The sequence below is a fragment of the Cucurbita moschata genome, unplaced genomic scaffold (genome assembly GCF_002738365.1).
Source record: "Cucurbita moschata cultivar Rifu unplaced genomic scaffold, Cmos_1.0 Cmo_Scf00008, whole genome shotgun sequence".
Taxonomy (NCBI): Eukaryota; Viridiplantae; Streptophyta; class Magnoliopsida; order Cucurbitales; family Cucurbitaceae; genus Cucurbita; species Cucurbita moschata.
Window position 1 is genome coordinate 215470 of NW_019268524.1, and position 10673 is coordinate 226142.

At 37.5% G+C, this 10673-nt stretch overlaps 2 protein-coding genes across 4 annotated transcripts in view; both read left to right on the top strand.

The window, feature by feature from the left end:
• Nucleotides 1–4444, top strand: part of LOC111446229 (O-fucosyltransferase 16-like) — a 5905-nt gene extending 1461 nt beyond the window's left edge. Inside the window, exons 2-10 of one of the 3 annotated variants that reach the window (XM_023084953.1) lie at nt 56–106; nt 220–310; nt 620–696; nt 988–1076; nt 1164–1343; nt 1571–1762; nt 2988–3090; nt 3379–3713; nt 3818–4444. In XM_023084953.1, coding sequence (XP_022940721.1) covers nt 56–106; nt 220–310; nt 620–696; nt 988–1076; nt 1164–1343; nt 1571–1762; nt 2988–3090; nt 3379–3713; nt 3818–4265 — 1566 coding nt within the window. In that variant the 3' untranslated portion in view covers nt 4266–4444. Of the gene's footprint in view, nt 1–49; nt 107–219; nt 311–619; nt 697–987; nt 1077–1163; nt 1348–1570; nt 1763–2987; nt 3091–3378; nt 3714–3817 lie in introns of all 3 variants that reach the window. The other 2 variants (XM_023084952.1, XM_023084951.1) reach the window with 2 other exon arrangements.
• Nucleotides 4445–5762: 1318 nt separating this feature from the next.
• Nucleotides 5763–8021, top strand: LOC111446208. The gene is made up of 2 exons (XM_023084929.1): nt 5763–6323; nt 7052–8021. The coding sequence occupies exons 1-2, from the start codon at nt 5763–5765 to the stop codon at nt 7823–7825; spliced, it is 1335 nt and encodes a 444-aa protein (XP_022940697.1). The 3' UTR covers nt 7826–8021.
• Nucleotides 8022–10673: the final 2652 nt, after the last annotated feature.

The following is a 10673-nucleotide window of genomic DNA, read 5'->3' on the forward strand; positions in this document are numbered from 1 at the left end:
TTTTTTTTTTTTTTTTTTTTTGTTAGATTCTATTTGCTGTTTTTTTTTTGTTCAGTTCAATGCTGCTTCCGACAAGGCGATTGGAGTTTCGCATTTCCGCGTTCCGGTTAGGGTTTTCTCGATTTTCCCACTTCAGTGTCTTATACTGTTTCTGCTAGTTGATGCCGGAGCTAACAGATCTTGTTTTCTTGTGACGGGATTTTCTTCCTTTTGAACCAGCGCAATGGAGCTAGATCCGGCCGTGATCTTTGGACTTCCAGAAATGCGAAGTTCTACTCTGGATGCAGTAATGCTAGCAACAAGTTCCGGAGTATGTTTCCCAGAAATTCCAAGCTCCTCCCACACTCTGCTATTTAATATGGGTTTAGTTGAATTCAGAGGTTTAGTTTTGTTATCGGTTTGGCAATCGGAAGCAATTAAGTTACAGTATTTTCTTCTGTAGATTTAGAGATGATTAGATACCCAAATTAATTTTCCTAAATGCTGGTGTTTCCGGGCTTTTATATAGCGAGAGAGATTGAATTCATGTTAAACCTGGTTGTACAGAGCTCGCATCATATTCGCTTTTTAATTTTTGCTCGAGAAGCAGAAGAACTTATATTTTTCCACATTGCTGCAGAAGCTAATGCCATTACTCATCCGAATCGTTATTTGCTGATTGCAACTAGTGGAGGTTTAAATCAACAAAGAACTGGGGTAATGTCACTGGCTTGCATTTTTCTTGTTGAGGATTTTGTATTTGCATTGCTTTTCACTTGGAAAATGGTTGGTTGAATTTGATGTGTGGTGGGTGGCCATAATATGCACATGCCATGGAGCTGTTGGCCATTACCGTATTAGTTGTGTATCAGTAGACCTTCCATAGTTGCAATGCCCTCTCTCAAAGCTCTAAGATAATTGTGTTATTGCCTATCCTTTTGGTGCAAAAATTGATTTGATTTCTTTTCTTCTGGTTATTTTCAAGCTGACTAAAGCTCCTGCTAGCAGATAACAGATGCAGTTGTTGCAGCACGCATATTAAATGCCACCCTTATTGTGCCTAAGCTTGATCAAAAGTCCTTTTGGAAGGATTCCAGGTTGATAACATTTTATAAAATAAAAGCAACTTCTGCTTTTAGTTATCCTTGCTAGATTTCTGATACGTGTTTGTTGTTTCTTGACAGCAACTTTTCAGAGATCTTCAATGTTGATTGGTTTATATCATTCCTGTCAAAAGATGTGAAAATAATTCATCATCTGCCAAAAAGAGGCAGGAAAACATGGAATGCTCACTCAATGCGTGTCCCCAGGAAATGTAGTGAAAGATGTTATCAGAACCGTGTCTTACCTGTTCTTTTGAAAAGGCATGTAAGTTCTCCGTTCTCTACAACCCATTTGACCATATGGACATGCAACTTTTGTTATTGTTCAGTTTTCAATTATCAACGCAAGCATTGATTTCTTAATACATGTTTCCATTGCATGCTTTTCTTAGAAATTTTTTACAGTGAGTCTGTAACTTCTCATTCTTGTGCTTTTGCTATGTGTCATGTTTATATTAATTTGTAATTATATACTCAGAAGTATTCAGAATGTGTCAGGCTATTCAGCTCTCCAAGTTCGATTATAGACTAGCAAACAAGTTGGAGACAGATTTACAGAAACTGAGATGCAGAGTTAACTACCATGCCTTGAAATTCACAGACTCAATAGAGAAAATGGGTGAAAAATTGGTCCATCGAATGCGGGCAAGAAGCAAGCATTACATTGCTTTGCACCTCAGGTACGTGGTGATAAACCCATGGTCCTAAATTATCGTAGTTGTCATTATGGAACTATTATGGACAATTGCTGGTCTTTTCTGTTGATTGGTTGGTTATTATAGCGTACGCTTGTTTCACAGGTGTACTGTTCTCAAATGATTTATTTAGTAAATGAACTACAGATTTTAATAATTCATCAGATGTTGCTTTGATGAAATGAATTACAATTTTTTTTTTTTTTCTTTTGTGGTGGCTTATTTACCTATATTCTTGCATAGAAACACATTCAATTTTAGAAAGATTATTTACAATCATTCAATTTCTTTTACACATGCTAATGCCATCAAAATGGCTCTGTAAACAAATAAATCTCCTAGTCTGAGTTAGAGTTACGGAACTCAAGGAATCTAAACAAAGGCCTACTAGCTAAATACGGTCTTCATCCTTTGGAGTGGGGTTAAAGACACTTACACAAATCCATGGAAAGAAATTTCATCTGAGAGCCCCTTTTTCTCTTGTTTGGTTTAGTGCTCCGTGGGGGATGGGAGGGATACTTATTTTTGGGAGGATAATTGGGTGGTGAATAGGCCCTCGGGGTTTCTCTTGTAGTTCATTCTTTGATTTTTTGGCAGATCCAACTTTGGTTTGAGAGTGCATTTTGGAGTCTGTGTTTTGGAGTTTGTGGATGGTGAAAGTTCCTAAGAAGGTTTAGTTCTTTGTTTGGTTGGTTGTCCATAGAAAGATTAAAACCTTAGATAGGCTCTCAAGATTTTCTAGTTGGTTGGGCCTTTTTATTGCGCTATGTGTTGGAAGGTGGAGGAAGATCTTGATCATTTGCCATTAGATTGTGACTTTTCTCGAGTTTGTGCTATTTTATGGGGGTTATGAGGTGAGAGGAATAATGGAATCTTTTGAGGGAGCAAAAGGTCCCTTTGTGATGTTTGATACCTTATCAGATTCTATATTATTTTCTGGCCATCAGTAAATGAACACCTTTTGTAATTATTCGTTAGGTCTTATTTTACTTGATTGGAACTCCGTTTAGTTAGTTTCCTTCTGCGAGTTTGATTTGTTGTATGCCCTTGTATTCTTTCTTTCTTTCTTTTCTCAATAAAAGTTTGGGTTCTTATCAGAAATAAAAATTTGTTTACTCTTGATTCCGAGCCGTGCAATGCGTACTGAGGCTTGTCGTAGTATTGGGGCGTCAATCGTGATTTTAATCCTGCCATTTGTGTATTACCATAGGTTTGAACCAGATATGCTAGCATTCTCTGGTTGCTATTACGGTGGAGGTGAAAAGGAAAGGAGAGAACTCGGAAAAATTCGAAGGCGATGGAAAACATTACATGTAAGGCTCTGGTTTTAATTATGTACAGAAATCCAGTGCTTATCACCAATATTTGCAAGTGAATTGTAGTGACGTCAACCAGCCCAGTGGGCTTTTGTGTTTGAATGAGGTCGTGGGATTGGTTTGGCATATAGTTAATCCTTATTTGGGGAATATAGTTAATTCATGTACAAGCAAGAAATTCTCTCAGATCTGTATACTGCCTGACATTTAGATGGATCTATTTTCTATGTGGTAATTCGAACATAAGATGGCAACTGAAGTAACGCTGCTTTGAATTTATTTCAGCAAGTCAGCAATCCTGAGAAGGAAAGGAGGCATGGAAAATGCCCACTGACTCCAGAAGAGGTTGGTTTGATGCTGAGAGCGCTGGGATATGGGCAGGACGTCCATATCTATGTGGCATCTGGAGAAGTGTATGGAGGGGAAGAGACGCTAGCCCCTCTGAAAGCCCTTTTTCCTAATTTCTATTCCAAAGAAACCATAGCTTCCAAACAGGAATTGGAAAAATTTTCTTCATATTCCTCTCGCATGGCTGCGCTGGACTTTATTGTCTGCGACGAGAGTGATGTATTTGTCACCAACAATAATGGAAATATGGCAAGAATACTGGCTGGAAGAAGGTGCGGAATTTCCCTCTTCAACAAAATAAATAAATATATGTGTGTGTGTGTGTGTGTGTGTGTGTGTGTGATGAATAATTTTGTAAAATTCAATTCTATTTCAGAAGATACTTCGGACACAAGCCTACCATTCGTCCAAATGCCAAAAAACTGTATAGGTTGTTCATGAACAGAGCCAACATGACATGGGGAGCATTTTCCTCCAGAGTAAGAACATATCAGAGAGGCTTCATGGGGGAGCCAAATGAGATGCGGCCTGGCAGGGGTGAATTTCATGAAAACCCATCGCCTTGTATATGCGAAGAGGCCGGGTTTCATGTCAAGTCTGATAATTCAGGACCCAGAGAACATGATACGACACGAAGAAGAGACGAGGCTGCGACAGTAGGCGACGACCAAAACAATGATTATGAGCCAGAATGGCCGGACTCAGAAGAAGAGGAAGAACAAGTTGAGTTCCAAGATAAAGATCCGTTCAACACAAGTGTGGAATATGAGGGAAGTAACTATGAGGAGCCAAATTTGGAATTGGAAGAGATTCTGTCGGACTAAACGAGCTGATCCTTACTAAAGTGAGTACTTTACTAACCTTTATTTTCACTCAGAAATTGTTGATTCAACAAGAGCTGTTGATTTTTAGTGCAGTGTATATAACAACCCCATGTAACAGTACAGTCAGATCTTGTATCGACAATTTGAGTATCTCAATTAAAGTGGCGTGGTTGGACTCTTAACCTTAAAAACAAGAAAACAAAAACGGTGCCCACAATGCTGGAGTTGCATTGCCTTTGGTTTTGTCGACTCGGCGTCGTTGCTTCCTAAGCTGCGTGGGAGGTAAATTAATTAATTTCAAAATACATTTTTACCAATAATACTATCTTAACAAATCTTTTTTGCCTTAAATACAAACTAATCTTAACAACCTAATTCCAAAACAGAGGATATCTTGACCCAAATTAATTTCTCTCTCTCCTCTTCTTTTTATTTATTTTTTTATCTTTACTAAATTTTTTTCGATATTTTATCAAATTAGAAAAAGAAAAAAAAAAATACATGTTGTACTTTGTGCTTGTAGTATCTAAAATTTGGAAGGGTAAAAATGGAAAAAAAAACATTCAAACAAGTGACTGAGAAAGTAAAATTCTTGAAGTCAATTTCAAAATTCTACAAAAGATCATTCTAAGCAGCCTTTGCTTAATTTTCAACACGTCCTTATTACTGTTGTTTTCTTTTGGCTTAATTTGTATTTCTAATACCTTTCTCTCCCACGTTTTTATTGGAAAAAATGGTAAATAGTCCAACAGGTTTAATAAATCAAAATCATCAACGAAATTAAGTTAGTTTTGTAGAGATTATCAGTTGACCTACCAATAATCATAGTTAATTAATATAATTAACTCATTTTTTAAAATTAGTCATTGCAGTTGATTTTAAGTTAACTTTTAGGTCAATTTGCAATATAATAATAATAATAATAATCATAATAATTTCTATTCCACAAACGACGCCATACCCATATGCATTCAAAATTATATTGAGAGGGTTGACAAAAAAAAAAATCTAATTTTTTAAAACTAAAAATAGCAATAAATTAATGATATTACCAAAATTTGGAAAATTGAATTTAAATCAATCATATATTTATATTTTAAGTTTAATAATATATAAAAATGAGGCCTCCTTAAAGAAGTTAATTATGTAAAATAATATCTTAGATAATTGAAAAATAATAATAAAATCATATTAGGCAAATTCAATTTTCATTAAAGCGTCGTATCTTATTTTCATGGCAAAGGAAAAAAAAACATTTAAATATTATTAATGTTTAATGAATGGGATGTAAATTACCTTTGCGTCCCGATTCATATTTGAATATCGTACGTTTCATTCACGCAAAAAGTCGGTCCCATCTTCTTCCAATGCCTGACCTAACCGATTTCCTTCCAAATGAAAACACGGATTTCAGTCACCAAATTCCGCCATTGATTTCCTTCACTTTCTTCCATATTCCACTGCTCTTCGATGCTCAAAAGCCGTAAGAAAATCGCCATGGCGTTTCGAAGGTGGGCTACCGATGTCGATTGGCGTCTCCTTTTTCTAGTCCTAACTCCTCTCTCTCTCATCGCCTTTTTCTCCGTCTCAACCGTTCCTGCGATTCCTTTTTCCTCTCTCGCCCCGCTTCGATCCTTCATCATCGGCGCCTCGTTTCAACAGCCTCACGAATCGAATCATCGAACTGATGATTCTTCGTTTGGTCTTCCTCCGAGTAAGCCTCCGAAAGGAGCCGTAGAGGCGGAGGAGTCCGCCGAGGCTCGTAAGTGGAGAAAGAAGAAGGCGGAGTTACAGAAATCGAAAATGGCGGTGTGTTTAGTCGGCGGAGCGAGGAGGTTCGAGGTAACCGGGCCGTCGATTATGGAGAATATTCTGAAGGAGTATCCGAATGCGGATTTGTTTCTGCACAGTCCGCTAGACCGGAACTCGTTCAAGTTATCGTACTTGAGAGCAGCGCCGAAAGTGGCCGCCGTGAAAATCTTCAAGCCGAAACTGATTCCGGAGACGGAGTCGCAAGTCCGGCTTCTGACGGCGGCGAACTCGCCCAACGGAATCCAGGTTCTTTCGTCTATCGATCTGTAAAACGTTTTGAAATTTTTGGTCAAATTTTAGGTTGAAACGTTATTCGATTAGGTGGCTGTTAGGAAGAAGATGAGAGCCGGATGTTGTATCTGTAACTAACTTTTTTCTCTCCTTTATTTTTTGCTTGATTTTATAAATCTTAAAACCTTTGCTTACCTTTGAATCCATTCCTTCTCCTTCTTCGTCAAATCAACCGAAGAATAGAATAAAAAATAGTTGCCGCTTTTAGTATTTCATAAGAAATTTGGAAATAAAGGAAACTAAGGTCAAACAAGAACGTTTTATTAATAGCACTAATTCCCTGAATTAAATTCAAAACATAACCCCAAATGTAATCACATAATTCCAGTTTTATGTTTAGGAGCTTTACTGAATTTCTTATTATATTTCCATGTTCAATTTCATTAAAATTTATATATTTATTAATAATAAGCTCATTTTTCCATTTACTTCAAATATATTGCTATAATGGGTTTTTTAATTTTCCATTTTACGTTCATATGAACAAATCATTGGATTAAGAACAATAACCTCTTCATACAAATTTCGACTTGTATGTAATCAATTTATCAAAAATTTATGAAGTAAACGAATTCATGGAGGACGTAATTGTCATGCAGTGGATGTGCCCCAGTTTATGTACTTTTTAAGTGAAAAGTACGATAATGCCCCTACTAAATGTGAATGGATGCGTTTTTTTGCAGGGGCTTTTGCAGTATTTCAATTTGGTAGAAGGATGCCTGACAATGATCCGGACGTACCAAGAACTCAACAATTTCACATACGATTGGATTGTTCGGACTCGGGTCGACGGGTTCTGGAACGCTCCGCTCCGACCCGATAACTTCGTCTCCGGACAGTACGTGGTGCCGCCAGGATCCTCGTACGGCGGACTCAACGACCGGCTCGGCGTCGGAGATCTCAACACCTCCACCGTCGCTCTCTCACGCCTCGCTCTAATTCCGAAACTGGACGCCGCAGGACTCCGGCAACTGAACTCGGAAACCGCCTTCAAGGAACAGCTGACCACCGGAGGAGTTCCATTTGTGACAAAACGGTTACCGTTCTGTATAGTGACGGAGCGGCAGTACAATTTTCCGCCGCGGGGATATGGAGTTCCGGTAGCGGCAATGTCGAGTCCAGGGCCGCTGAGCGGGACAAAATGCAGGCCGTGCAAGGTAATATGTGAGGGTGAGTGCGTGGAAAAGGTGATGGGTTCATTGGACAGAGGATGGAGCTGGACGGATTGGGAAAATGGGAGTATGGGTCTGTGCGATGCCCGTGGAGATTGGGAAATGGGATGGGAAAAGTTATATGAGGATCTGGTTGGGGAAGAAATGGCGGATGCGAGCTGGAGAATACAGAACATGAAGATGAGTGAGTGTAGTGATGGATTCAGTGAAATGAAAAGACGAAGTGGGATTTGGGAAGCTCCGGCGGCGGAGGTTATTTGTAGGGTCGGGAGTTTGAAAGGTTAGTACAATTAAATTCACAGCTTGATGCTTTATTATTAGGAGAAGATCATACGAAATTTTCTTGCGAATTAGATTAATTAGTTGGTTGGTTGGCTTTTGCTTTTGCTTTTGCTTTTGCTTTTGGTCTGTAATTAATGTCTTATATTTAGTTATAATTCCCAATTAATTCATAAATTAGTTTCTTTATTGTTCTTCATTTGTGAAGGGGTTTATTACCCAAACTTGGTTTCAACTCCCTCATAGCTTAGGCTCTTAATTACACACGTGGAACAACATTAATTAATCAAATCAAATCTTCTTAAACCTCTAATTAATTCTGTGACTCGTAACCAATCATAAATTAAACCCCTTTTTTTTTTTTTGGCTAAATTATCTCCTAAATCTCTTGGGAATACCGATTTAATCCGAAACGAGGCGTTATCGAGTAAAGAAAAGATCCAATAAAAAGACACGAATTACCTTTTGCCATTACCAAATACAAAACGCAATCGGCAGCGACGAACCTGGCAGGCTACTGGAAATGCGACTAGCCGATGATTCCTATGTCTCCGTTGCCGGAGATGCATGCTTCGTCTTCATTCTGGTCCGTCGGCGCTCTGCGTGTCGCTCGCAGGTTTCTTCTACATTCCTCCGCCGTAAACACTTTCCGTCAATGGCTACATCGGAGAAACAGAGTGGCGGCGGTTCTTTCTCCATCTTCGTTTCGTCTCGCCTCTGCTGCTCGCTCCCCGTTTTTCTGCTCTGATTCAAAATCCTATTGCCCTAAATCGTTGGTTCCCTACTTTTAAATTTGGGTTTAATTAGAAGGCCACGTGTCAAATAAACGTTCGCGGCAGTTCTTTGGAAAACGCATTTCATCCCACGTGCCACGTCATGAGTTCGTTACGTCTCGTTTCATTTATATCCAATGGGCTGTGCCGATAATTTCATGTTTACACATGGGCCAGGGCTTTAACTGTTGGATTGGTAGTTAAGGCCCATTGATGGAACTCTAGAGGTCAGTTTATTTTTCTAATATTTATAAAGCATAATGATAATATTATTATTATTATCATAACAGTAATAATGTGATCCATGTTGGTGAGGATTTAAATTTTTTAAAAAAATGAAAGGCAAAACAAGGTGCCACGTCATAAGACACATTTTAATAATTTAATTAATGTTAATCTGAAATGCATTATGGATGAAAGAATCAACAAATTAATATTAATTTTATGGAACTTTTGGAATGATACCCCAAAATTCGTGGAGACAGCTAGAGAGAGAAGGAGAGTTAGTTTAAAGGTCTTTTAGCAAAGGCAAAGGGCACTCGAGAGGGGGAATGGATCTAAGCCGCCCCTTCGATATCCATTTTAATAGCCTAATCTCACCGTTAATAGATATTTTTGATTTTATCAATCTTACAATTTTAAAATGTGTCTACTACGAAAGAATGTTTCGTTTTACTCTCAAACCAATGTAGAATTTCACCATTCACACTTTTAGAGTTAACAGCCTTACTGACACAGCGTCCGATGTCTAGCTTTAATACTATTAGTAAGAGCTCAAGTTCATAATCAGTAGACATTCTATTACGTATGGTCACAATTTTAAAATGAGTCTTTTAGAGTTATTTAATAGAATGAGTACTCATTTAAATACTCTTCTCCCTTTGGACTTCTGAACTTTCCATCAAAATTTTAGTTTTTTTTAGTTTTTTTTTTTTTGCAAAATTATATATATATTTTATATTGAATACGGTCACGTTTTGGAGGCCACCTCTAGTTATTAGATTCCTTGTGTTGTTTGGTGGGCGATTATTATTGATTGATTTTTAAAAATAAATGTTATTTTATTCTTAGAATTTTTAGTTCTAATTTAGTATAATTTACATGAAAATGAGCTTCTTAGAATAGTTAGGATGCATGATTTGGACAAAACATAAATAAAAGTGAATTATTAAGAAGTGGTACAATCAACTATAATATAATAATTTTTTAATTTTATTATTCCTTGGTATGGTACGTAAAAGGGAGAGCATACCAAATCAAAGACACAGAGGGGACTCAAATAAATAAATAAACAATATAATTAATTAAAATAATAATTAATATGTTAAGGTAAATAAAATCCGAGTGAACGATTGGTTGTCTTGTAGCGAAGAGGTGGGGAGGAGAAGCGGAAACGCACATAACCATTACCATTATTTTTGCTACTCAAAGAATTGTCAATTTCCACTGTGTTCATTCATTGCTGAATCTGTTCTTCTTTAATGTTATTATGTGGTTCAAATTCAAACCATTCATTTCAATAGTTTTCCAATTTAATGCACACAAAATATTTATTATTTTGTTTAAGTTTTTAGAGATTTAATTAATGCCAAGTGTATATGTTGTCTGCTTAATCAATTCTATTTCGTCTGGCTCGAGTGTTTGTTGTAATTGTTACGAAATAAGGATGCACGATATTGTGTTAAAAGACAACGTATCTCTCGAGTTGGACATGATTCGAGCAAATTTGTGTTATTCGATGAGTCTACTCATGTAACAGTACAAGTTCATGGCTAACCGATGTTATATAAATATTATGGTGATTAGTATATTATTCCGGTTTAAAAACAAATGAGGGCAGCCGTGGATGGGGCCCGCAAAGTAGACCCTCCAGCGTGTCAAGCCACGTGGTGTCCCTCCCAACCAGAACGGTAGAAAACAACCGCCTCCGTGCTGCTACGTGATTGGCCGCCCTATGCCTTTCCATCTTCATTTTGAACTTATTCGCGGATCCAGTCCCCTTTCCCCACCAAGAAGAAAAGACAAAATACTTCGCCTTTGACCGTTACTTTTTTTTTTTTTTTTTTTTTTTTTTTTGGATT